This window comes from Alexandromys fortis, unplaced genomic scaffold, assembly GCF_014885135.2.
Source record: "Alexandromys fortis isolate MF-2015 unplaced genomic scaffold, M_Fortis_MF-2015_v1.1 scaffold_9, whole genome shotgun sequence".
NCBI lineage: Eukaryota > Metazoa > Chordata > Mammalia > Rodentia > Cricetidae > Alexandromys > Alexandromys fortis.
The window spans coordinates 1718762-1746690 of record NW_026067892.1 but is presented as its reverse complement, the minus strand read 5'-3'; the positions used below and the strand labels follow the sequence as shown (position 1 = coordinate 1746690).

Genomic DNA, 27929 nt, shown 5'->3' with positions numbered 1-27929 from the left:
TTGGCCTATAAGCTCAGGATTATTATCAACTAGCTCTTACAACTTAAACCAACCCATAATTCTTATCTGTGTTTAGCCATGTGGCTGACACCTTTTCTCAGTGAGGCATTCTCATCTTGCTTCCTGTGTCTTACAGGTGACTGAGTCTCTGCCTTTCCTCTTCCCAGAATTCTCTTAGTCTAATTGCTCTGCCCATACTTCCTGCCTGGCTACTGGCCAATCCTTGTTTTATTAAACCAGTACAAGTTACAAATCTTTATAGTGTACAAAAGCAGTATACCACAGTAGAGGTTGGGGTGGGGTACTGATAGGAGGACTTTCAGGTTAAAGTCTGTCTGTGGGTCTATCTGTCTCTCTATACTCCCCACCTCCCACCCCCCAGCTGGACACAGGGCCTCATATTTATGTAAACAGTGTACTACTAAGCTCAACCCAAATTCTAAAGCTAAAGGTGGGGACTGAGTAGTCAAGGTCCTGGTACTAAGAAGGTAGCAGTAAGGGAAGAAGAGCAAGGAGTTTGGGTGGCATCAGGACTGGGGTGCCATGGGGAGGCCACTGAGGAATAAGGTTGGTGAGAGGAGGGGTCAGGGTGAATGGCGAAGGAGCTCCTGGTCTTCACTCTTGAAAGCCCAAACAGTCTGCACTGCCATCGTCCCGAGCCTTTCTGACCCTGTGCAGGAGAGAAGCACCAGGAATCTCCCACAGCAAATGTCCTTCTGAGTGCTTGACCTCTTATTCCTGTCTGCTTTTCTCCAAGCTTAGAAAACCCACAAATCTCAGTCTTGACGGTCATCCCTCCTCTGCCCAAACCTCAGTTCTCCTGGGAGAACGGATGGCTTCCGGGTACTGGCAAATGAATTTGGGCTAAAATGTGAATGTCTAAGAGAAGGCCTAGAGAATTAGCAAGAGCCCTGACACAAAAACGGAAGAGAAGGTGGAACAGAGCCTGAGCTAGCCCTCGATCAGCGGGGTAACACTGGCTTATTCCTTCCCTCTGGGCTCTGTCTCCTCTGTACCCAGGAAGTCCTTCTTCCACAGACACACTCAGATTCATTCATTCATTCATATTAGTTTTTTGAGACAGGGTTTCTCTGTGTAGCCCTGGCTATCCCAGAACTCACTCTGTAGACCAGGCTGGCCTTGATCTCACAGAGATCTGCCTGCCTCTGCCTCCCAAGTGCTGGGACTAGAGGACTGTGACACCCCCTGCCTGGCTTACTCAAATTCTTAAGTGACTCAGCTTTCAATAACCAGGCTGAACCCAAAATAATGTCTCCCTTTCCAGTGTTTTCCTGAGATCCAGACCCACACATATGGTTGCTGGGGACCAGGCCATTCTCCCTGATACAGCTGCTGCCTCTAGCCTGGAGTCCTGGTGGGATGTGAGCAGACCTTCATCCCACATGGCCAGAAAAGGGAAGGAGCCTCAGCCAGCTGCTGCCCCATCTCAGGCCTGAAGGACGAGTGTGCGGCTCTGCTCCAGGGATGTGGGTAGGGCAGGAAGCCTTTGGGGTCCTTCAGTAAGTACTAGAAGGCTCCAAGGAGTTTGGAAAGCAAGGTGACCTATGTCTTGAGGGCTTAGGAGCAGTACGGAGGGCGTACACAGCTGCAGCCTCCACTGTGGAAAGCTGTAGGAAGCTGGCAGAGCTAAGGTTCATGCTGGGCAGCCCTGGGGACCGGGCCTCCCATCCAGGTCACTGTGACCTTGTTCATATCCATGAAGTCACATGTGTGCTGTATAGCTCACATGTAATTAGAATATTATCAGTGCCACAAGGCCACACCACAGTTAGAGGTGGACGGGATGGGGGGGTGGGGGTGGGGGACATGGGGGATGAGGAGGTGCTTGTCTGAGGCCCCACTCCATCAGGACACTCTAGGTTGGGGAGCTACTCTGCCAGTTAGAGCCAGAGAGGTCACTTGATCCGGGCTGAATGAGGCGTGACTCTGAGCATGTGACTTTCTTTCCCATCACACCTGTTGGAATATCCATGGCATGGGAGTTACTGAGAGCCTGGATCTCAGGGTAGATGCTGCTCCCCCAATGCCAGGCTGGCAAGCACCCTTTGAGCCCCATCAAGAAGCAACAGGGAAAAGCAAAGAAGGACAGGCTGAACCATGCCAGAATTCCCCTGACAGGTTTCTGGTCTTACTGAGCCCATTCTCATGACAGGTCCTGAAAATGACAGTGTTCTGAGTGGGGTCCCGCTTGGTGGCATTTGGACTTAAGGTGCCTGTTCCATCCCTTGGTGGGGTGCTAAGCAGCCTAGCTGGGTACAGGGACACTGGCCCCTGAGGAGCCTCCTCCATGGGGCCCCTGGAGACCGTGGGAGGTGCGCAGGGACTTTCCTCTGAGGTAAACAGTCTAAGCTGTTCTCATCTGGGAACCCGTGATCAGCCTGGGTGCTGGAGAGGATGTGTGAGGTCATGACCGGAGGATGCTTGGCACTTGTGGCTCAACGTGAGCATCCAGTGGGACAAGAACCAAGGCCTGGGGCCAGATCTGATGTGACCTAGGTCAAGGTGCTTCTGGGCCACTGGTCTTGGCTCTTCTCTGTATGCCAAGATGGATGGGGAAGAAGGAAGGGCATGGCCTCGAAGTTGGTTTACAAGATTTTATTTTCACTAGAGTAAATCCAGCACTCACTTTAACTGATGGGGCTGGACTGTTGTGAGATAGTTGATTACCCCACGTAAAGATATGTCATTTGTGGTCGGTTTAATAAAAAGCTAAAAGGCCAGTAGCTAGACCAGAGGTACAGGTGGGACTTCCGGATAGAGAGAGCTCTGGGAAGAAGAACGGGGAAGACGCCAGATGATGTGGAGAGGGAACAGGAGGTACAAGATGAAAGAGAGGTGAAAAGCCACAGGCAAAAAGTAGATTAGTATAAATGGGTTAATTTAAGTTATAAGAACTTGTGGGAGAAGTCTAAGCTATAGGCCGAGCTTTCATAATTAACAGTTTAAGTCTCAGTGTGGTTTTTAGAGAGCTGGCAGTCCAAAGAGTATGGGAGATGAGGGGGCAAAGGTGAGCAGGTCCAATGAGGACTCAATCAGGTAAAAATGAAAAATTTAAAAATTTATTATTATTGTTGAGACAAGGTTTCACTATATTGTTTGGGGAGGCTACTTGTTGGTTCCTGGCTGCTTTAGCCCCAAAATAATCACACAGAAACCATATTATTTAAAATACCGCTTGGCCCATTAGCTCTAGCTTCTTATTTATTGGCTAACACTTATATCTTAATTTAACCCATTTATTTTAATCTGTGTATGCCATGTGGCTGTGGCTTACCGGCTAAAGTTCTGGCGTCTCTCTGGCAGCAGTAACATGGCTTCTCTCTGACTCCTCCTTTTCTCCCAGCAATTCAGTTTAGTTTTCCTCGCCTACCTCTATTCCCTGCACAGGCTCAAGACAGTTTCTTTATTAACCAATGGTATTCACAGCATACAGAGGGGAATCCCACATCACTATATAGCCCTGGTTGGCCTAGAACTCTATGTAGACCTGGTCGGCCTTAAAGTCACAAAGACCCACCTGCCTCTGCTTCCTGAGTGTCGGGATTAAAGGTGTGTGCCACCTCATCCAACAAAAGGAAGATTGTAAATTGAGTTCTAACAACTGTCCATTCCTCTCAGTAGTTAGAACACTTGACCCGAGAAGCCAATAGTCCTGGGCACTTTTGATACAAATTTTACTTTTATTGGGTCAAAATTATTTATTTTTTTAACATTGAAGTGCAATTTTGAAGCAGAATTAGAGTTTCTTAAGAGTTCTGAATATAGACTTTGACTTATGTGTATGTTTGACCGGCATGTGTGCATCATGTGTACTGTATCTGTAGATGCTAAAGAGGGTGTGGGGTCCTCTAGAACCACAGTTAGAGGCAGCTGTGAGCCTTAATGTGGTGGGCTGGGAACTGAACCCCAGGTCTTCCACAAAAGCAGTAACTTGACAGCTGAGTTCTCCAGCCCTCTTTGAGAGTCTCGTGTAGTTCTGGACTCTGTCTACACTGCAGCCCCGGATGAACTGGAGCTGACCTGCCCACCACTGATCTCCAAGTGCTGGCTTTACAGATGTCAGCACCATGCTTGTCCCTCAGAGCTTATAGGGCTGGATCGAGGAATGTACTTACGAGTTAAGGCTCTTCTTCCTTTCCCTTTCTTTTCGAGATGAGGCCTATGTAGCCCAGGCTGTCCTGGAACTCTGTGCAGACCAGGCTAGCCTCAAATTAACAGAGACCCACCTGCCTGTGCTGCCTTAAAGGGGTGTGCCCACTACACCTGGCTCTGGCTGCTCTTGCAGAGGACCCAGACTCATAACTGTTTCTAACTCCGGCTCCGGGGGATCTGAAACCCACTTCTGGTCTCTAGGGGTGCCAGGCACTGAAATGGTGAGCAGGCATACATGCAGACAAAACAGCCATACACTGGTGGCTTGAATAGGTATGGGCCCCCTCGACTCATGCTTGGACAGGGAGTGGCACTATTAGGAGGTGTGGTCTTTGTGGAGTGGGTGTGGCTTTGTTGGAGGAGGTGTGTCACTTAGGGGGGTGAGCTCAAGCCACGCCCCGTGTGGCAGTTACTTCCTGCTGCCTAGAGACCCAAAGCCCTCAGCTGTCTCTCCAGCACTGTGCCTGCCCGTATGATGTCATGTTTCCCACAACAAAAATGGACTAAACCTTTGAACTGTAACCAGCCCCAATTGAATGTTTTCCTTTATGAGTTGCCATGGTCATAGTGCCTCTTCATAGCAATAAAACCCCAAGACATACACATAAAGATTAAAAATAATGGCTCACTGAGTCTGGGCATTTCTACTAAGCCTGACGACCTAAGTTCAATCCCTAGGACTCACATGGTGGGAGGAGGATACCGACCCCAGCAGCTGTCCTATGCCACTCACCCTAATCACATCTCACACTGCACGACTCCATGGTCTCTTGGGACATGGCCAGTTGATTTAAGTCCCACATGCCGCTTAAGGCCTAGGCCTCACAGCCTCTGTGGGGTCCTTCCTTCCCCTGGAGCCCCAATGTTACTTGCCCTTCCGAACATGTTGATTCTTCCCTCCTCAGACCCTGGCAGGAACAGTGGTACCCACATACTGAGAGGTGATACGGGGAGAGCAGGGAGGAACAGAACAGACCCTAGGCTAGCACCAGGAGCCTCCCTTGGCCTCCATGCTGACAGCCCTGGATATGGAAGAGGTGCCCCTCAGTTCTCAGAATAGCATGAAGAACTCAGTTGGCTTCGAGTCAACTCTTAAATACTTAATTCCCATTTATTTAAACTTCTGTCTGTCTGTGTACACTATTTATATTAAAAACACAGGAAGCAGGGGCTCCTAGCAAAAATATACATTTTAGTTTTGGAGACTTCAGACCCTGAGAGGAGCTGCATCCTCAGCACCAGACCTGGGTGGGGGCGGGGACAGGGCGGGTCAGGGAATGCAGCTCCATCCACAGCCTGGGCCCCGCAGGGACAAGGACCCCAAGACCTGATCAGTGGAGGTGGGGCAGGGAGTGTGCTAGCAGGGATAATCTGGCGATGGAAGGTCACTGCATTGGCAGGAGCATTCTGTCCCCTTTCCAAGTCACTTCCCTCCAGAGCTGTGGTCTGATGGCCAAGGCCCTGGGGACAAAGGACCATCAGACAGGTTCCAGGACACCAGGGCTTGAAGCCCAGGCTTCCACTGCGTTTCTCTGAGAGCCTGGCTGCTGGCTCCCCATGGGTCTGGGCAGGATGGGCCTGGCCCAGCTCTTGGTCTCAGGAGAGCCTGGAGGGGGTTGGGCAGAGGATGGGAGCACCCAGCAAGCTCCATGCCACTTGAAGCAGCAGCTGGGAGCTGGTGACCAGCCAGGCATAAAAGGCGGCCATGGAGCTGCTGGGTGTGTGAATGAGAGAGGAACCGGTCAGAGGAGCCTTGGCAACTCTGCCTGTGAGCTGGCACGACACCCCTGCCCGCACACATATCACCAACCTAGGCACGGGGCACAGCTGTCTCCCAGCTACCTCATGGAGAGCAGGTTGGGGGTCCTGTGGTGACTGAGACAGCTGCAGGGGGCGGGTGCGCCAGCGTCTCCCAGACAGAGGAAAGGGCAGCTGTGGTCCTGTTCCTCGCACTGGGTTCTGCCAGTCTTGAATGCAGCTACAGGGTGGAGGCCAGCGGGGTACTGATAGACAGCCTGCCCCATGTGCTGTCTGGCCTCTAACCCTGGGACCCAAACCTGAGTCCTGGGCATCAGTACTTCAACTGGGGTGTGGGACCCCATCTGGAGGGCGTATCCCCAGGGCAGTGCAAGGGCCATCAGTGGCAATGGCCTAGAACACTGGCAAGAAGAATGGAAGGTGTCAGAGTTGGGGCGGGGTGCCTTGGGTTGAGGAGACAGTCTGGGAGAGAAACCTGGCTCCCGGCCCAGGTCCTTGCCTATTCCCCTCTGCAGGAGGAGCCCTGTGATGTGACCACAGCCTGGGACAGCAGTCAGTCCAGGCCAAGCTTCTAGGAAAGCTGGGCCCAGAGTGTAGTGTTTCTTTGGATGGCTCAGGTCACTGAAGATGGAGACAGAGGCAAGTCAGGACTGGGCCGGTGCAGGACCCACTGCTCCTGGGAGAGCGGGCAAAGGCAGAGGTCCTGTTCGGGCTGATGGTGAGTGTGCCAACTGCCTCACTGTCTGGGCTCATGGTGAGTGTGCCAACTGCCTCACTGACATGGATCGGACAGACATGGGGACAGGCTGGGAGGAGGAGGATGCTGCAGAAGGCAAGGGGGAGAGGAGGGGTGCTGGGGAGACATGGGCAGCAGGAGGGAAGGTGGAAGTCTGGGCCACGTGTCTGGAGTGTTGTGAACGGGCCCCAGCTGCCTGGGCTGTGCCCAGTACTTGTGGGCTGCTACTCTGAACAGTCCCACGGCTGGGTGCAGCTGGAGCCCGGAGAGGCCTGGGCTGCAGCCTCAGTACATGTCCTTATAGATTTCCTGGAGCAGAGGGTGCAGCAAGGTTTCGCTCTCCGTCTTCTTTAGCCACTGCATCATCTGGGCATGCTCAGTAACCAGCTGCCGTAGGTCGGCCATCTTCTGCAGCAGCTTGGGGAAGAGGTATGGGCTGTCAGGGTGGTTGACTTGCAGGTGGACCTCCAGAGCCCGCAGAATGGTGTCCTGGATGGCCTCCACCTGCGGCACGTTCATGAGGCCTGGCCGGTCTGTGGAAGACGAGGTAAGAGTGGAGTCTCAGGCCAGGGCAGAGGAACCTGCTAGCCCACTGGGGATCTCTAGGCCTTGCCTTGTTACTGGCTCCACCCCTGGGTATTCCAGTCCCCGCCCCTGACTCTCTACCTGTCTTGTTTCTGACCAATTGTTTTTCCTGGTCTGGCAGGGCCAGCTCCTGGCTAGGACACTTGGTACCTGAACTCAGATCCTGTTTGTGGTTCTGAGCTTCAGTGTCCTTGACCCAGGTTGCTGGGAGGACCAAATGAGTTGCAGACCAGGATGGCTCTGGCCTGCAGTGAGCTCACTGCCCCTGTGGGTGAGCAGGCTTACCTGTATGTTATACTGGACTGGAAAAAAGGAAAAGTAATACAGAAATCTCTCCATCATCCACAGATAACGGCCTTTGACATAATGATGCCCCCGACCCCCACTAGAGACTGAACTCAGGCCTCCCACCCACTAGATAGGCATTGTACCACCGAGCTATCCCAGCAACGTCAACTTCTCTTTCTGCACCTCCATCTGTTTAACAAGATGCAGTTGGTTCTGCACATGTGGTCTGTGCTACACTGTCCCTTGCAGCGGAGCCGTCCCCTCACCTCCACACAGAATGATGGCGGCGATGAAAAGGGCCAGGTCACTGTCATCGAGTTCCAGTGCATTGAACTTGACAGCAAACTCAAACTTGGGCTCGATGATGTCACTGAAGGGCTTGCGGAGGCTGCGCAAGAACTCGTGGGTGACGAAGCCACTGCCATTGGCCACCAGCAGCCCATCCTTGTTGACAATGGAGGCCAGCATGGCGAAGATGGCCTCGTGCACGCCGTACTTGAGGAGCGTCACCTGGTCGTTGAGGAAGAGGCTGCTGAAGTTGGGGATGCTCTTGGCGAACTCGGTGAGCTCCCGCACGGTCTCCACCGTGGTGCACTGGCAGCGGTAGAAGACATGCACGCTGATCTCCTTGTAGGGTGGCAGCCCGTTCACCAGCTGCTTCCACACCAGGCCCTTCTCCGCCTGCCACAGCGTCTCGATGTCGTGGATGACAAAGGGCTGAAAACCAGCCCCATCAGAAGCCAGGCCTGGGGAAGGGGGGGACCCCGCCCTGTATCCCCTGAACCTCCCCTCACAGCCTAGGCTGGCCAGTGACACTCACTGCGTTGTGGCTGGATTTGCCGGTGAGGATGCTACGGGCCTTCTTTTTGGTCATGTTGAAGTTTTTCAGGTAGGCGTTGTAGATGTGCTTGGAGAAGGCCTTTAGGTCGGCCAGCTGTGGGTTGTGCTGGCACCCCTCATTGGCCGTCAGCCCTGCCACCAGCTTCCTCTTCTCGGCCTCTGGCATCCGTCCGAAGCGGATGGCTGTAGAGGGGTTGAGGGCTAGTCAAGGGGGAGCTACAGGCAGCGGGGGGGGGGGCAGCACCTCTCCTTCCCCTGCTCCTCTCAGGGATGCAGAGTTATCCTTTGGGGGCAAACGAGCAATGCTGAGGCAGCTCAGGCGCCCAACTCCCTGAGAACCTTTGTTGACTGGGTGGGGGGTTGGCACACATGGCAGCTAGAGAGGCAGTCTGGTGACCAGGGCCTGTAGCAGAGCCCCACGTCACCACCTTTCTGTCATGTGACTTTGTTCTTTCACCTTCCTCGTGGGTTAGGAAGAGTGGAGAACCTCAAAACTGACTAGAATAATGAGGGGCGTTCACAATAAACAGTAGAAGCCAGAGCCATGGGCCGGGGCAGTAACTTGGTTGGTAAAGTGCTTCCGTGGCAAGCCTGAGGACCTGAGTCCGTAGATGCCACGCGAGAAAGAGCTGCGTGTGGGGCCAAGAAAGGTGGATCCTGGGAGTTCCCAGCCAATGAGACTGGCTCAGAAAAAAGAGGTGGATGGTCCCAGAGATGTGCATGCATGTGCACCAGCACACGCACAAACACACACACACTCAGATTACAGTCTGAATAACGAAGCAGGCCCTGGCTTCTGTCAAGAGAAAGCATGAAGGAAGGGTTCAGTTTGCCCCAGGCTTCCTAGGGCTCCCTGTGACCCCTGCAATGGAACAACGCCAGGTGATACAGACGAGCCTCACACCCACAGGACACACACTTAGGAGAAGCCAGAGAAGGCTTAAAGATGCCCAGTGTGTGTGGTCCAGTGGCTAGCCACCACAGGGAGTAAGCAGGAGGCTTCCCTGGGCTTTAGGAGCCTGAGGCAAGGATGGCTCAGTCTCCTGGGAGTACCTGACCACTGAGAAATTCCCACCTGGGTCCTGGCAGTTGCCACACATGGCCACTTCCTGGTTCCTGCCTACCCTCAGCAATTACAGACTGAGGAAACCCTGGCCTGGACCTTGCATGCTCTGTCAGGCTGAAGTGTGGGGAGCAGGTGACCGTCCAGGCCTCACAGATAGTCTGAGGCCCTCATCTGTGCCAGGCGCAGGTGCTTGGGCACTCTCTGGCAACATGGGGAGCCCAGAGCTGGGCTGTGCAGCCACCTCTGTGCCCTGCAGGGGTCCTCTCACTCACCGTTGTGCGACATGCCGAGCGCCAGGCACTTCTGGAAGCGGCAGTACTGGCACTTGTTGCGGTTTTTCTTCTGAATCTTGCAGCTCCGATCACACTTCTCATACTCAAGCTTCATGCGGATTGTCCGTCGGAAGAAACCCTGTGGGACTGAGGATGTAAGGATCTGGGGGACCAAGGATCTGGGGGGCCCAGTGGCATGTAAGGACACAAAAAAGGCTGAAATCTGGGAGTGGTGGGGATTTAATTAATTTTATTTGTACGAGTGTTCTGCCAGGACCTATGGAGGCTGGAAGGGGGTGACCAGATCTCCTGAGATTGGAGTCAGACACCTACCATGTGGGTCTGGGAACCAAAACTCAGGGCTCTGCAAGAGCAGCCAGTGCCCACCATGGAAGACAGCGCTCCAGTCCCAGGGAACTTTTTTTTTTTTTAAAGTAAGGAAAAGCATCCTTTAAAAAAAATTATAAATCTTAAAAAAAATGGGGGGGGCGCTGGAGAGTTGGCTGCTCTTCCAGAGGTCCTGAATTCAATTCCCAGCAACCACATGGTGGCTCACAACCATCCCTAATGAGTCTGGCACCTTCTTCTGGCCTGCAGGTATACAAATAAGTCTTTAAAAAAAAATTAAGGGTTAGGTATAGTGACACAAAATTTTAATCCCAGCACTCAGGAGGCAGAAGCAGGTGGATCTCTGTTAGTCTGAGGCCAGTCTGGTCTACAGAGTGAGTTCCGGGACAGTCATTACCATTCTCTGTTACAAAGAGAAACCCTGTCTCTGAAAAAAATATCAAACAAAAAAAAAAAAAAAAAGAAGGAAAGAAAGAAAGAAAAAGAAAAAAAAAAGACACAAGGCACTGGAAGCCAGCTTCAAATATACAAATAGATGCTCGTTCCAAGGTCACTCTGCCCAGCCTGCCTTCCCCACAGAAACTGAGTAGGTAGCTGGGTCAGGAGGCAGGTGTCTGTTTCAGCTCGGGCCTGAAGGGAACTGAAATGTTTTGCTGGGGGTAAATTTTTCAGGGCCCCACCCAAGGCAGGCAAAACCCTGTGCTCCTCAGTCCGTACCTTGCACCCCTCGCACGCATGGACCCCGTAGTGGAAGCCTGAGGCCTTGTCCCCGCACACTCTGCACTCCATATTGAGGCTGCCTCCGGAGGCCCCATCACAGCCTATCTGCAGCTGGTCCAGCAGGGAGGAAGGAGAGGAATTCTGGGAGAGGTCTGCGGATACAGGATAGAGGGGCCGTAGAACTATCAGGTACCACGTCTAAGAAGCAGGTAGAAAGAGGAGCTGCAGCCCAGAGCTCAGCCCCTCAAGGCTGTGTGACCTGGGGAGCAGCACTGAGAGGTCAGCATCCAGCGAAGCTTTGCTGGGAAGATGGGCCAAGTCTCCCCAAATGTGTGGCCCATGGCAGCAAGCGTGTGGCTGCTGCTTACAGCCTCCCTGCCAGGGAGAGGAGTGACCCTGGTGGGGCTCTGGGTCAGCAAGCAGCAATCCCAGGTGACCACGGGGTGCAATGTGTCTGTTGGAAACTGGGGGGCTGATCCTGCTGGGGGGAGAGTACAGGTACCTGCCTCGCTCAATGCAGAGGTTTGGACTGAGGGTTTAAAGCCGGGAGGGATGGGGAGACCAAGACTGCAGCTTTGGGATGAGCAAGCTGTCACGTGACCCTCAGAAGCCAGAGTCCCTTCCAATGGGCTTTGAGATTTAGGGATGAGACAATAGGCTCTGCCTTGGGCCTCAGTACCTGGTTCCACAGTACTGCCTGTTCTCCCCTCATGCTTGCCTTACAGTTGGGGCTCTCTCCAGGAACTGCAGACTTGCCTTCAGAGACAGGTGCTGAGCCCCCAGAAAAGGGACAGACACTCAACCAAGAGAAAGATCCAAGCCACATGATCTACCCAGACTAGCACTCCCTCAACCTGCCTCTCCAGGTCCTTTCTCCCCCAGCCCTCTAACACCCCTTTATCCAAGGAAGCATCACCCCAGTCCACGGCATCCATCCTAAGCCTCCTCCACCTAGGAGTTGCCTTGGTCCGGACTCCACCTCCTGAAAGCCCACCAAGCGCTGACCCCTCCTCGGGGAGGGTCAGGACCACTCCCACGGGCTATTTAGGCCAATGCTGAGAAAAAGAACATGTGGTCTTGGGTTTCGCATTTATAACCGGAGCGCTGCATTTATTAAACGTGGGCATTTTTATTTGGTCTAATCTGGTCTGATTAGAATTATTTGCATCGGTGGAGAGGCTCGTCTTAAGAAATACCTAATAGTAGGGCCCACTCTGGCCGCAGTGGGGAACTCAGACAGCAGAGACACCATGGGGGCTGCTGCGGTTTAGGAGGGACGGTGAATAGCTCACAAATGGCCACCACCCTAATTCCCAATGATTGTTACTACAAAGGTGTAAATACCCTCTGGCCGTCAGAAGAGGAGAGTAGACCCCTTATCTTCTCTGGCAGGCTGTCCTGGAGGGCAAAGCACCTTTAAGCTTTAGTAGTCTGTCACCATCTGATGGGGGCAGGGGTCTGTGTGTTCGTGTGAGGGCTGGGAGGGCAGGGCACACTGAAGTCCAAAGCCGAGAAGCTGTGGGTACCAGACTCACGTGACCCTCCACAGCTCCCAGGGAGTCTACGTTCGCCACACACAGCCAAGGGTCTTTTGGATTGTTTGTATGTTTGAGACAGGTCTAATTAAGTAGTCCAGGCTAGTCCTGAACTCATGGTGCTGCTCCTGCCTCAGCCTCCCAAATGCCACTGTGCCTGGCTTGTTTCATTGCATCTCACTGAGGCTGACAATCGGTGGCATTGACAGACAAGGGTACTAAAGCCGGCAGAGGCAAAAGGTCGCACCAGGTTCACCCTCCTGCCCTGTGCAATCAGGGCTGGGACCCGCCTGCAGGGTGTGTGCTCCACACTTACTGTGTAGTCAGGGCTGGGACCCGCCTGCAGGGTGTGTGCTTGCATACTACTGTGCTCCAGGACCTTACTAGGTACTACTTCATGTATATCTCTTCATTTCATGTAAAACCTGAAGATAACCCTTCGAGTCAGGCTTTGTGTCCCCTACACTAAGGTAAGAAAGCCGAGGCTGACATGAAAGACAGCGGCTGGGAAGGCTAATATGCAGATCCGGCTGGGCCACAACAGCCAGGCTTCCATTTAAAGGGCAGTCTAGATTTTAATCCCAGCACTTGGAAGGCAGAGGCAAGCAGGTTTCTGTGAGTTTGAAGCCAGTCTGGTCTAAGAATAGCCAGGACTACACAGAGAGACTCTGAATCCAAAAGAGGAAAGATAGATAAAGACGTGATTACCATTAACTCAGGAGATCTGAGGAAGAGTCACTCTTCACAATGTGTGTGGCCCTCACCCCGCAGGAGAAGGCTTTAAGAGAATGTCTGGAAGAGAGGGCCCCACCTCCACCGCCTCCACACTTGAGCTGCGTCCTGGCGAGTACAGCCTGGCCTGCAGAATCAGGACTGGGTACCCGTAACTGTGTGAGCCAAGTTCTCTCTCTCTCTCTCTCTCTCTCTCTCTCTCTCTCTCTCTCTCTCTCTCTCTCNCTCTCTCTCTCACTCACACACACACACACACACACACACACACACACACACCAAAATAAAACAAAAAACACAATGTCTCTCTGGGACCCTGACAAGGGGGTGGCAATGTGGGGGCCGGACTAGAACCGTGCAACCCTGGAGCTGCGCACTCCACTGAAGCCCATGGCATGCTCCTTGTGCCCGACAATAGTATTATTATGAAAAACAACAGCAAGATCACCACTGAGACGGCATGAGGTCACTCCTCAAACATCTGAACTCAGTGTGAACCCTGGCCCTGGCACCCCACTGAGTGCCAGTCTCCCCATCTTTGAGTGGGAGCTCAGTAAACACACGCTATTGACTTATCCCCATGTTCTCCTGGGTGGCAGGTGTTCCTGCACAGCTCGCCCTGGGGCTGCATGCATGCTGTTGTCCAGCAGTGGCCCATGGGCCAGCTTGGCTCCTTATTGTGTGCCCAGAACCCACCATAGCCCTCACACCAGGCAAGGCCTAAGAGAACCTGAGGCTCAGGTCCTTTTACTTTTTGTTGTTGGTTTGGTTTTGAGACAGAGTTTCTCTGTGTAGCCCTGGCTGCCCTGGGACTCACACTGTAGACCAGGCTGGCCTCGAACTCTGTCTGCCTGTCTCTTGTGGGAATTAAAGGCGTGTGCCACCACACCCAGCTAACTGGGCGGTTTCTTGATTGTTGTCCCATTTGCTTGGACTTTGGGCTCCTTTGGGCTGGTGTTCTGCCCTGTCCACTACTGCCTGGCTCCTTTGGCAAGCTGCCTGGCCTGCTCTGGCATGCTGCCTGGCCCTAAACACTCACCAAGTGCTGCCAAGGAAAGGAAGCTCAGGCAAGCAAAGAGCTGCTTTATCTACCTGTTCCTCTTGTGGGCTGCCATCAAGTAGGAGAGGTGGGTGTGAGCACCAGCTTCCGGGGCCAGTACCCCTGCCATCAAGGCCCTGGCCATGGACTTCCTTGTTTCTGTGTGCTGATGTGAAGCCTGTACTGCCTGCCTCACGGGAATGAGATGGTGACAGGGCTGGGTCACCTGAGTGTGAGTGACACAGGTAGGGGCTGGAGCCATACAGTCTTCCCGCTGTTTCAGTGTTCTTTCAGGGTCCCCAAACAGTCTCTGAGGCAGAAGCCACAGTCTCATAGGGACAAGGCAGGAGACTGGCAGGAACTGGGAGATGTAGTAGGCGGGGAGGAGGCTGACAATAGAGGCTGAGGCAGCAGTGAGGGCCACAGCCTATAGTGGCCACCTGGGTCCCTGCTCTACTGTGGGTAGTCTCTATGCCCTCCAGACAGGATGTCAGTATGCAGACCAGGCTGGCCTGAGCTCACAGAGTCCTGTCTGCTTCTGCTTCCTGTATGCTAGAATTAGAGGCGTGCCCCACCATGCATGGTCAATTTATCGACCTTAACCCCAGGATGAGAATAAAACAAGAGCTTTTTAAGTTATGAAAGTCACACACGGTTGCTGAGAAAGGCACATGGGGCAGGCTGTGTCTTGTAATGGATGCTCCGCACCCCATCCAGGATTTGAATCAGCTCCTCTACCTCTCTGGTTTGCACTGTCTAGAATCTTCTATTATACAAAAGGTTTTCATGCTTTTTGTTGAAACAGGCTAGCCTGGAACTTGTAACTTTCCTGCTCCAGCTTCCAAGTGCTATGGTGACAGGCGTGAGCCACCATGCCTGGTTCTACCTTATCCTTAAAAACAATTATTCCCAGCCCAGGCGGTGGTGGCACAGGTTTAATCCCAGCACTTTGGAGGCAGAGGCAGGCAGATCTCTGAGTCTGAGGCCAGTCTGGTCTACAGAGAGAGTTCCACGATAGCCAGGGCTATGTAGGAGGCCTGGTCTCAAAAAATTCAAAACAGAAAACTATTATTTATTACTAGTGTACGCGATCTGTGTGGTGGGGACACGTGTGCCGTGGTGCACACGTGGAAGGGAGGGGACAACTGTGCGTCTGGTTCTCCCCTCTAAAGGGATCGAACCCAGGGCTAGGGGCTTGTGCAGCAAGAGCCTTCACCCACTGATCGTCTCATCGGTCTCTACCTCATCCTTTAGAGTAATTTACATTGTGTGTGCGCACGCATGTGGCAGTCAGAGGACAACTCAGAGGCATTGGTTCTCTCCTCCACCCGTGCAGCTTCCAGGGAGCTGGACTCAGGCCGGCAGGCTGGGTCGAGCACCTTCGTCCGCTCACTGAACCATTTCACTGGCTCCTACGTCACCTTGCTTGTTTTTTATTTTTCAGGACAGGGTTTCTCTGTGTAGCCCTGGCTGTCCTGGAACTCTCTCTGTAGACCAGGCTGGCCTCGAACCCACAGAGCTCTGCCTGCCTCTGCCTCCCCAGTGCTGGGATTAAAGGCATGCCCAGCTTACTTCATTCTTTTTAAGGACTGCAGTGTTCCCCTGAGGCTCCAGCAGGGCTTACTCAAGGGATCCCACAGAGGATGACACTCCATTTCTGTTCATGAACTGTGCTGTGCTAAGTAATGGCTGGGCCACCTCTGTGCTCACAGAGTGAACAGGCACAGGACACATTCCCAGAGCAGAACTACAGGGCTACAGGGACACAAATCTGCACCGTCCTGTAGCCACTGGCACCTGGAGCTCCTCCTCAGGCCAACGGCCCTTCCACTAAGCTGACAGACGGGGACATTTGAGTCACTGTCTGGGAAGCAGTGTTTTTCGACCGCTCACATCTGCTTCGATAGCTCTGACTTGTCCGCTAGGGCTCGTCTCCTAGGCCAGGGTTTGATAGCTGCAACCAGTCCAGTTGCCCAGCTGCCTCTACTGCATCCATTTGTTAAAACACAGGACCAGACATGGCACCCGTGAGTCCCACGGCCCTGCTGCTCCAGATGTTCCCAACACCTGTCTGTCCTCACCTGACTCCGCTCCAGCCACTGCACTTTGACTGGCATGTGAACATTACAACCCTACTAATGGCTCAAGGTGGGAAATCACTTGTGTGAAGTGTGTGTGAAATCCCAGGACAGGGCAGCACTTCCTGCCCAGACCCAGATATGGGGACAAAGTTGCTAGGGCAGGCAGCCAGGCCAGACCTCGTGCCCTTCTCCTCCCTATTCAAACACCTTGTTCTCAGCAAGTTCCTGACACCGGGCACGCTGTCCCTAGTGTGCTTCCTTCCCTCTGCCTCCTGCCGGGGTCTCTGTCTCATATCGCCCTGGTTGGCCTGGACTCATTATGCAGACCCAGGTGGACTTGAACTCACAGAGACCCTCCTATCTCTTCCTCCTGAGTGCTGGGATTAACAGCATCCGACAGCACACCTGCCCCCTCTGGACCTTTCTTGAGTTAAAAGCAGCTGTGACAGCCCTGAGTAAAATCGGACTCCTGGAAGTCATCCCTCTCTCCCGAGAACCTGGGTCTGTAGGCTCCTCATAGCCATTCCCTCTGAGACACAAGGACACAGGCTGCCCTGGACCCCCACATCACATCACAGCTACTGGGGGTCACTCTGAGGGTGTCCGTGGATCAGCAGGACTGACGGTGCCTTCCCGCCACCCACTCTGAGCTCTAAAGAGGAAACCTTCACTCTGTATGTTTCTGGTGACACGGCTCAAGGATTTGATCCCTTCCAGGCTGCAGACCCAGGCAAGAGCCTGGCCCGCCCCACAGCTCTGTTACTCCAGGGCCACTGTCACCTGTAGACACCAGAGCCAGAGCCCATGCCACTGGAGTGGCCTGCCCAGCTGAAACCAGCAGCAAGCCATGTCTTATAGAGCCCACCCTCCTGACTAAGAGGCTCTGAGGGCAGGACCTGGGATCATCAGGATGGATGCATTGGCCCAAGACACCCAGGGAGAGGCTGTGTGTGGACAGCGAAGGGGCCTCAGCAAGCAGGGAAAGCCAGGGCTGAGGGGCATGGTGTGCAAGCTGGACACGGTGTCGTGTGGATGAGACAGATGTCAGGGCTGTGCTGGCCACCAGAGAACACTGTCACCACTGCCACCAACGGAGTGTCAATGAAATGACCCAGCAAGTGGAAAGAGTCGGTGTAACCTGATGCACGCACACAGGTGGCCCCAGCCACCGTCACTCCTCCAAACCACTTGGCGTGTACGCTCAGCCATGGAGACACAGACTTAACAGCAGGTCTCCCGGGTCAAGTGGGCTATGACAGCTGCAGGCATGCCTCATGTTCCGGGTGCAGTCGGGACTAGGGCCGCAGCTCAGGGCTAGAGGGCCTGCCTGGTGCACAGAGCTCTGGGTTCAGCCCTTCACCAAAGCCTGCTGCTGGAGAAGGTGTGGGGGGGGGGGGTCAGAGACACTGATGAGTAGCAGTGACAAGGTGACAACGTGTCCTACACACACCCTCCCGTCCCACCAAAGCTCACATCCACTTGGCCTACCATCCCGTCTGTTTCCAGAAGGGCTGGTGAGAGGCACGACCCAGGGCGCTGGCATTGATCACTTCACTGTACTTCTCGGTACCCCACCCCAGGTTGCCCACGAAAGCCTGGACCTCTACCCAGCCCGCCCAGCCCCTCAGGCCCTCAGCCTCTCCGCACCTGTGCAGCTGCCGGAAGGAAGAACGTGCCCTGGTCCCCCGTTGAGCTCTGAGGCTCCTTCAGTCGTGGCCACTTCCTCTTTCTCCTCTTCCCGGGCCTCAGGGGCCTCCTCCTGTGGCTGCTCCATGACTGACCCCCACTCGGCGTGGCGCCTGCAGGCCGGGTCATAGCTCTGGCACCATCTGGGTCTGAGCGCAGATGGACCGCCTGGGCAGGGAAGAAAGAAGAGGTCAGGGGAGAGGCAGTGACACAGGAGGTAATGTAGTAGATGCAGGCACACTACAGGGCCACTGTCACATGGCAATGCTGCTCCAGGGCCCGCCTCAGTCCCTGAAGAGCTTTCAGATGCACTGAACTGGCTTCGCAGCCAAAGATGACCCAACTTCTGACCTTCTGCCTGTCATGTGCTGGAGTACAGGTGTGAGCCACCACCTCCAGAGGTCTCTCTTCTCACACTGCCAAGTCCCCTGCCCTCCTGCCAGTGCTCATCTGGCTCTTGGGCAGGTTGGCAGGATTGAGAGCAGCTACGGAGCCACTCTGTGTGCCACCTTTACTTGCGTCCCTGCTCTAAGAGCCTCCCTAAATTGTCTGGGCAGCAGCAGAATGATCCCAACTATCCAGTGCCCCCTGGAGGTCCCTACACATCACAGCCCCCTGGAGGTCCTACACATCACAGCCCCCTGGAGGTCCCTACACATCACAGCCCCCTGGAGGTCCCTACACATCACAGCCCCCCGGAGGTCCCTACACATCACAGCCCCCTGGAGGTCCCTACACATCGCAGCTCCCACCCTCATCCCCACCCAGCACCGTGGCTAAGAATGCAGCTGTCCAGAGCCACTGTTCTGAGGGGCGTCCTGTCCTGCCTGAGGCCACTGTGGGAAACAGTTTAAACTTATGTATGTGGGCACTATTTATTTGTTATTTTGTGAAATTGGGTCTCTTTATGTAGCCCTGGCTGTCCTGGAATAGTCCCTTTGTAGACTAGGCTGGCTTGGAACTTAAGAAGATCCGCCTGCCTCTGCCCCCTAAGCATGGGATTAAAGGCGTGTGCCTGCCCGAGTGCCCAGCAAAGCACCCCCATGCCCCGTATTCCTCCCTCCTCACACTCCATCCAGTCACTCTGAGGCCTCCCCTGCCTGGACTGCACAGCAGCCTCTGAGGCTGTCCTCTGGGCCACTGCATATGCAGCCTGCAGGTCTAGGTGACAGAGGACTGACACAGTGACAACCACAGGAAGAGTGTAAGCATCTCATCACAGGACACACAGACAGACAGACACACACACGAGGAAAAGAAGTTTCCGTCAGCTGTGAGAACAATTGAGAAGGCACTAACATAGAAGCTGGCCCCACATCTGCAGGGAGACAACGCACCAGAGATAACAGTTAAAGCAGGTATGTGAACCAGGGTGGGCATGCAGCTCGGTGGGAGAGAGAGAGCTTGCGGGGTGCACACAAGCCTCTGGGTTTGATCCTCAGCATCCTTGAACCAGCTCTGCGGGTGCACATCTGTAATCCCAGCCCTCAGGAGGTGAAGGCAGAAGGGTCAGAAGTTCAGGGCTATCCCCAGCTACCCAGAGAGTTTGAGGCCAGCCTGGGCTACAGGAAACCCTACCAAAACAACAGAACCCTCATAAAGTACAAGAAATGACGGCATCTCACAGTGAATAAGATGTAGGCCTGACAATAAACCCATAAAAGCTTTATGGGTGACAAGATTACAGGTAAAAGATTAACAAATTTAATCATATAAAAGTATAAAAGTTCTACATAGGTAGAGGGAACTTAAGGTAAAACAAACTAAAGGAAAACCCTGGCTTTGTAAGTCAGTTGCCTCTTGAGCACTCAGGAAGCCCTGGTTTGGTCTCCAGCCCTGCAGAGACCAGCTTGTGGTCTGAAGTGGAGGACCGAGGACCAAAAGCTCCAAGGGTACCCTTTTACTAAATAGTGACTTTGAGGCCAAACTAGGCAACATGACACACTCACTGCCTTAAAACCAAACCTAATGAATTGATCAGACAATAGTGAAAAATACTTCCAACTTTTATCCAAGTGCTAAATTCCCTAAAATAGCTCAGAAATTCCTAAAGACTAGCAATCCAAGCCAGGTACTGTGGCTACGCCTCTAACCACAACACAGGAGGCCAGCCTTGTCTACACAGAGTTCTAAGGGAACCAGGCTACATATTAAAGGTGTGCACCACCATGAGGGATGCGGATTCGCGGTGGAGACTGCGCGAGTGTGTGTGAAGGGCTGGGCTTAATCCTGGGTGCTGAGAAGCAACAAAAACAGCCCCCAAACAAGAAAGTACCCCGCAGACACCTGGTGATCATGTGATCAGGTGAGCCGGCACCGTCTGTGGAGGGCGTCTGGACCCATCTATTACTAATCCCACTGGGCGAGAATAGACCATTACCATAATTTCTTGAGCCAAATTTGAAGCAAGCTTTATTAAATATTTATTGGTGATGTCCATGTGTACTGTCCATGTCCGTATCAAGCTTAGCCCTCACATATATGAGGACAAGGGCACATACTTCACCCCGGAGCTCCGTCTGAAGACTGTCTATGGCTATACTCCCATAAGTGGAGTGATGGAGTGTTAGTCCAGCTATCCTCCCGTGGTCTGACTGGGGTGGGGGCATCTTAGGAGGGCTCCAACAGCCACAGACAGGATGGCTATGAACTGGTATGGAATCATCCACTGGTAAGCAATTTGTGGGTCAGAGCCAGCCAGGATGGGATAAAGGGAAGAGAGAGCCAGTCCAAACAGCCGTCCATCCTGGCCTTCCACTCTGGCCACCATGATGTGAGCTGTGCCTCTCCACCACGAAGAAATGAGCCCTTTGAAACTTTGAGTCAAAATAAGGAATCCCCCTTTAACGTGTTCTCTTGACTATCTTGGTCAGAAAGACAGACAGAAAGCTAATACCACAGCTATCGTTTCTACAAGTAGAATGATGATAAAATAAAGAGGCAAAATTGACAATAACGTGAAGAAGGAACACAAAGTCTCCGACTCTTGAGTCTCTAGTTTCCAGAAGTCAGCTAGATATAATCATAAAATTCAAATGACGACCGGGATACAACCAACAGAGTGACAAACTCCAAACCAGGACCCCACGGCCGGGGAGACTCATGAAGCCCTAGCTTGGGGGGTGGGAGATGGCTCAGCAACCAAAGGCACTCGTGCCAAGTATGCTAGCTGGATCCCTGGGGAAGGAGGAGGAGAGAAATGACTTCTGCAGACTTCTGACTTCCGCTGGTGAGCAGTGATATGTGTGTAACACACACAAGTGTGATACTAATCTCCAGCTTGCTGAGAAAGACAAGGAAGGCATTGTGGGGATAACTAAAAGCGATGAGGAGTCCTGGACAGAACCTGGATAGAAGGAAGACACAGCTTGATGGTGCCATTTCAGCTTAGATGTCTGTCCATCTGAGATGTTACGTGCGGGAGCTGGGAAGGGGTGCGCAAACATGGCATTTCTGCAGAGCTTTTCTCTAGCGGGACACTGACTTCAAATGCTTTGATTGTTTTAAAGCTTTTAAAACAAGTTAGCTGTACGGTGCCTAGAGACTGGATGTTCCAGGTCAGCCTGGGGGCTGGAGACGGTTCAGAGGCCGAGAGCTCTGCCGTTCTTAGAGAGGACCCAGGCTTAGCTCTCAGCATTCACGTGGCAGCTCACAGCAGTCTGTAACTCCAGTTCCAGGGGCTCCGGCACTTCTGGCCTCCATGGGCAATGCACACGTGTGCACACACACGCACGCAGGCAAAATAGCCACATACATAAAAAAAAAAACTTAAAAGGTGATTTTCCTGAAAACTGGGGCAAATGGGCAACTGGGCACCCATTTCTGCGTGTATGCCTGAAGGCCAGAAGAGGGCACCAGACCTCACTACAGATGGTTGTGAGCCACCATGTGGTTGCTGGGAATTGAACTCAGGACCTTTGGAAGAGCAGGCAATGCTCTTCACCGCTGGGCCATCTCTCCAGCCCCTCAAGTCTTAAACTTAGAAAATGACAGGAGCCCGGACATGCTCAGAAGTGCTGACTCCTCCCTGCACATGGTTTGTTACGGAACAGCCAGGTGTTGCTATCGCTGTCTTCTGAGTCCCCTCGTTCTTTTCTGCTAGGCTGAGCCTTCTCAAGGCCAGCGATGTGTCCAGAAGAATATCCCTGCTCGCTGCAGTTGTACTGGACATGATCCCAGCCACGACACAAGCAGTGACCCTGTAAGAGCCTCTGAATACAAGAAACTTCCACAGCCTTGCACATCCCTGCTTCGTGTCTGGCTCAGAGCAGCCTGGAGAGACGTGCTGGGAAGAATGACCTGCTAGCAGAGAGAGGCATGCTGGGAAATGACCTGCTAGCAAAGAGCAAGCACTGAAGACCCTCCCGCTGCAGATCAATGTGTGGGACAGGCAGGCCAGGGTGGGGCGAGGGGAAGACCCCATCAGGTCTACGGCTCTTGTGCAGAACACAATGGGGTGGCTGGGACCATGGGTGGGTGGGATGAGACTGGGAAAAGAGACCTGGCTTGGAGTGCTATGGCTTGGGTGTGGTGATGGGGTGCAGGGGGGACATTGGGAGGATCTGGGGTTCCCTTGGCAGGGGACGCTGCAGCGCCACCTTCTCACATAACAGACAGAGCATTTCTTTGTAGGTCCTGGGGGCCTGAGACAGGGTTCCTGCTAAGAACTGCTCCTGAAGTCCTTCTGCACCCAGAAACTGGGAGAGTGACACACAGGCAGTCACTCAATCCTCGTGAGCCCCGCAGCAATCCCCAGATGTCCCCTGGACAGAGGAAGAAGTGGCAAGAAGACTCAGTTCCAGAGTCCTGAGAGTGTCTCCCAGAGGACCCACCAGGGGACAAGATGGACAACGTCTGAGCTTGAGAGCCAATGAGACAGCTCTGTGCAAGTCACATCGCCTGAACCAGCCCTGAACTGCAGCTCATCCCATATCCCGCTGTTAGGAGGTCAGGATCAGAACACCAGTCCACATTAACGCTTCTCCCTGGCCAGAGCTGTCTCTTCAGTGCAGGCTGAGGTTAGGGAGCAGCTGCCTGGTAGTTCTGAAACCCACATGCATTCCTTGGGCTTCATTCACATATGAGCTCTAACCGCCATGCTGCGGTCCTCTCCTGTATTCTGCCAGGAGCCATCCACTTCAGACAGCCCTGCCTACTCCACCTGCAGTGCGGTCTGCCGGCCACACTATCTGATACCTGCCTTCAGTTGGCTTTTCAGGAATTGCTGCCACCTGACCAGCCACAAACCTGCTCTCTACTTCCCTTCGGCAGTCCTGCCCTGAGGGTGCTCACAGTGGCAGCTGCCCCTCAGCTCCCAGCACTGAGTTAGGGCCACGCCCCTCGATCAGGAGCCTTGTCTACAAAAGGGGCTTCAGCCGGCCAGGAGGGGCTGGCAGAGGGAGGTTTGCAGGAGGCCACAGGGTCTCTGAGGAGAGAGCGGGGCTTCCTTTCAGGACATCCCACTGCCAGTAAGGTCAACTAAGGAGACCCAGGTGGTCTTCCTAGAGGCTCAGCTTCCCTGATGCTCAAGAAGGCTGTGTGCTTGGTCTTCGGGGGTGGTGGTGGTGACCAGTATGCCAGGGGCTGCCAGGGCCTCCTCCACAAGCCCCAACTTTGGCCCGCTCACTGCCTCCTCCTCTGTGGTTCCAGTGCCCACACTCCATGCCTACTGACCCTAACCTTACTGCCACAACTGCCCCAAGAACCGGGTGCTACTGCCCCATTTAACAGGAAACAGAGCACACAGGCACACACACAGAGAAGGGGGGGAGAGAGAGAAGGGAGGGAGGGAGGAATTAGGTCAGGGTCACAGAATGGCTAGGGGAACACGGGTGGAATCTGGGCAGGGTAGCTCAAGCATTAGTCATGGAGCCACCGTCCGTGCGCTGCTGGGCCAAGAATGCGCTAGAAGCAGCATCTCCCTGGCCCAGGGGCAGGGTCTGAGCAATTGAATCTCCCCTCAGTCTGAGTCAGGAGCCCTCACTCCCCTGCCTTCTGTGAGGCTGCAAGCTCTCTCAGCTGATTCGGCCAGAAGAGCCTGCCACAGCCCTCCTGGCTGCTCCAGTCATAAAACCACCAAGTCATAGGTGATGGTGGCTACCGGCTCTGGTCCCTGCATCTCTCTAGCCCATCTTCCCGATCTGTCCTGTGTCCCCTGTTCCACCATCACCTCAGGCCGCAGAGGCTGAGGCTGGCACTGAAGGGGTGGCTCTCCCTGGAGGAGCACTGGCTCTCTCCGGCTCTCACTGGCTGTCCCTGCAGACCAGCCCACGGCTCCTTCCAGGAAGTCTTCCTGGGTACATACCCATCCCGCTTACCTCAATTTTGACTCCAATCTGCCAGGTCTCCTGCCTACTCTGGCCTCATCACGTCCTCACACCCCAAGAGTGCCCTCTGATCTGCTGAGGTGGGTTCCCAGGGCCTGGCACAGAGCCCCTTAGTGAGAGTTCAACAGGTACTTGGTGAATGAAAAAGCACACCGACACCTTGGCCTCCAGCCCTCGCCACGGATCAGTTTCCTTATGTCCCTGCGTTCATATCTGAGGCCTTTTAGAAGTTAATTCTGGGTCAGGCTCCCCCTGTCCCCCGACCCACGAAGCAGGGGGTGACTGAGGTAGGTGGCAGTGCAGGGCCACCTACTGGGACTGTGGCTGCGGCTGACCCTGAGAAGACTCTCGGCAGAGCCTTCTGATTTAAAAGTGTGCAAGCCCTGGGACCCCAGGACCTCCGCAGGGGTCCCCTTCCAACCTCCTGGTCGCCACAGGAGACCTGCAGGGTGCTCCCTGCTCTGCCCCAGAATACCTGGAAGAGATGCCAAGAGAAAACAGAAGGGAAGCACCGTGGAGAAGAGAACAGCACTGTGGTTCTTTGCTGAGGGATGGCCTGAGCCTTCCACTTCCTACCCTCTGCCATTGTTTCCGCTTCCACTTCCCCCTTCCCACGGCAGCGGGGATGAGGGTTGGTAATGTCATTGAGGCAGAGGTTGTCCCATGCCTCTGATGAGTTATTTGGGACCAGCAGAGAGGGAGGCCAGAAGAGAAAAGACCCTGGATCACTGTCTCAAGCTTTCCCATCAATCAGTAATCTGTGTGCTGACCCAGTGACCCAGTTTTCTGGGCCAGCAACTCCGTAGAATTCACTGCTTCCCATTTGCTAATTCAGGTCACCCCATCTCCCCAGGGCACCAAAGGCCAGGGTGGATTCACCCTAGTGGTTACCTGAGGTCAATCCCTAAAAAATGCTAGGGAGCGCAGGAAGTGGACAGGACAGTGAGCAGGAACTGACTCTCCTTCTTCCCTGGGTACCTGAGGAACAATAGATGAAAGTGAAAGGCTCTGGCAACCAGAAGGGGGCAGATGGAAGGGAGCTCATGCCTGAGCTGGGAAACAGGAAGCGAGGGGCTGTGGGTGGGCTGTCCCATCCCGTGCCCCCCCCCACTTGCTAGCAGCAGGGAGTGGTCCGCCTGGCTCTCAGCAGCCCCTTGACTCTGGGACCACAGGGGTAATGCAATGCCCACTCCCACCTGTAACATGATGGTGAAGGTTCCAAAATGTGAGTTCCATGAGAACTTGAGCCCAGAAACACAACAAGCTTGGTGTAGTGCGGACTTGTAATTCCCGCTGAGGCTGAGGCTGGGTTGCTGCGCATGCAGAGACAGGCGGATCTCTGTGAGTTCAAGGCCAGCCTGGTTTACAGAATAAGTTTCAAGACAGTCAAAGTTATACAGAGGAGCCCTGGTGCTTGCTGGTCAGCACAGCCTAGACTGCTTGTAAGATGCAGGTCAGTGAGAGACCCTGACTCAGATACCAAGGTGGATGGCATCCAAGGGACCACAACCTGTGGCCTCCACACGCAAATGGACACATACATGTGTATCTGTGAACTAGATAAACTAGAGACACAACCTACGCACAATGCTGATGATGTAGCTACTATGTACTATGTAGCCCTGGCTGGCCTGGAACTCACTATGTAGACAAGACTGGTCTCGAACTCACAGAGATCCATTTGCCTCTGCCTCCTAACTGCTAGGGCTAAAAGATATGTGCCACCACACTTGCCTTATTTTCATAATTATATTCGTGTGTTGAAGTTTCTTTTGAGGAGCATGGGGTCTTTTATGCCGCGGGAAGAGGGAAGACATCTTGAAAGCTGCTGGGAAACATCGCTGGGCTACCCGGAAGACCTTCCCCAGGCTCGGGAGAACTTGGGATTCTTCAAACGATGGTTCTAAGCAAAAGACTTCAGTGTCCAGGGGACTTCTGACCAAGCAGCTCTGCTGCCAGGCAGGAGACTCTCCAGAGCCCTTCTCACCAGGGCCTTGGAGCTACGTCTACTCGGTCCCTCTGCCTTCCTCTTGGTCCCTGCCAACGGCGGCCACCTGCTGTCAGCCGGATGAGTGCAGGAGTCAGGAGCTGACACAAACACTGACCTGTGACTGATGGCCAGGGCTCTCGGAGGAGTTGATGCCTAGCACTGTGGGGCACCTCGGAGCACACTGGTCCTGGGCAGTAGGTGGGAGATTGGTTTTCATCAGTCCTCTGATGGAAACACAGGGCACACAGGGCTCCAGAGTAACAGGAACAGATGCATAGAGAAGAGGACAGGAACCCGGGACAGAGGAGGGTCAGGAGGCTGCAGCTGGGATGGCTTCAGGGTTGGGAAGGTAGAGGGTTGGGAGGGCCACCACCCTGGGAAAAGCAGGGAACCCAAGAGGGCTCTCAAGGAGCAGGGCAGCATTTTAAACCTCCCCCAAAGATGAAGGACACCAGACAAGGAGACGACAGGAGGAAGAACCAGAGTCTGCCGTGGTCTGGGAAGCAGCTGCCTGCCTGTTCCTAGAAAGACCCAGGCTGAGTTATTTAAGGGTAGCTGACACAAGGGCCTGTGCTTCTGATGCCGGCTCTGAGACCCCACAGAACAAAGTAACCATTCAGTGACCTCCCTGTGCTCTGCTCTGCTGAGCATGTGCAGCACACGCACGCCTGTAACATGACGGCCACACGCCTGACTGCTCCGTGTGAAACGTCCAAGGACTCCAGAGCTAAGCAGTCCTGCCGTGGGTGCAAAGGTCGCCGGGCACTGTCTACTAAGGACCACCAGTCCTGCCGCGGGCGCGAAGGTCACCAGGCATCGTCTAGGCACCATCATTTTTCCTTCTAAGCCACCAAGACCGGGGAAGCCTTTGATGTTCCAGATCGGCCTTCACCGCCATCTTGTCTAACCAGCCTACTGAGCCGGGCAGCAGGACTCAATGCTGAGCACTGACAACCTCCAATATTTCATTTTATCACTATGACCTCTCTGGGGAAATCCTGCCTCTGACAGGGGTAGAAGACAAGAACCCAGCCAAGGGAGAGAAGGAAAATGCCTCGCGGACGCAGCCAGCGAGGAGGCAGGGCAGGTGAGCAGGGCTGACTGGCTGACCCTCTTTGGGGAGAGGGAAGCCACAAGGAACTGCCGTGGTGTGGCCACCTACATCTGTCCAGGGGAACAATGGCTGCCAAATTTGAGCTGTACGTGGAAATATTAACCCGTAATGGACGTTTCAGTTCCCTGTGCAAGAAAACACACAGTTGCCGGCTCCATATATACAATGCTAAGAAATCAGCAAAAGAGTCAGTACTAATACATCAAATAATCAGAGCATGTGCAGAAAAATGCAATATTATCCACCCACAAAAACATGCTTGATGTGGGAGTGTCATATCAATCTGTTGATTTCATTGGCTGAGCAATAAAGAAACTGCTGGCCCTGATAGGTTAAAAGACAGGTGGGCGGAATAAACAGAATAGAATTCTGGGCAGAAGAGGAAGTGAGGTCAGACTCTGTTCTGCTCCCGGAGAGACCCGACAGCTCTGCTGGAGCAGAGACGCCATGCTCAGCTCTCCCAGGCAACTCCAACCCATGATGGACTTAGGCTAGAATCTTCCCGGTAAGCGCACCTTGGGGTGCTTACACACATCATTAGAAATGGGCTAGTCCAGGTGCGAGAATTAGCCTGTAAGGGTTAGAGTTCATGGGCCAAGCAGTTCTTAAATGAATACAGTTTGTGTGTTGTTATTTCGGGCAT

The 27929-nt window shown here is 53.8% G+C and overlaps 1 protein-coding gene across 4 annotated transcripts in view; it reads right to left on the bottom strand.

Annotated features, from left to right (window-relative positions):
• Positions 1 to 6672: 6672 nt before the first annotated feature.
• Positions 6673 to 27929, bottom strand: part of Ppard (peroxisome proliferator activated receptor delta) — a 70960-nt gene continuing 49703 nt past the window's right edge. For 3 of the 4 annotated variants that reach the window (XM_050137774.1, XM_050137788.1, XM_050137766.1), the window contains 6 exons: positions 17818 to 18024; positions 10784 to 10938; positions 9719 to 9857; positions 8361 to 8563; positions 7807 to 8257; positions 6673 to 7200 (listed from right to left, as the gene is read on the bottom strand). In XM_050137774.1, the coding sequence (XP_049993731.1) occupies positions 6953 to 7200; positions 7807 to 8257; positions 8361 to 8563; positions 9719 to 9857; positions 10784 to 10938; positions 17818 to 17944 (1323 nt within the window). In that variant the 5' untranslated portion in view covers positions 17945 to 18024 and the 3' untranslated portion in view covers positions 6673 to 6952. Of the gene's footprint in view, positions 7201 to 7806; positions 8258 to 8360; positions 8564 to 9718; positions 9858 to 10783; positions 10939 to 17817; positions 18025 to 25073; positions 25161 to 27929 lie in introns of all 4 variants that reach the window. The other variant, XM_050137780.1, reaches the window with a different exon arrangement.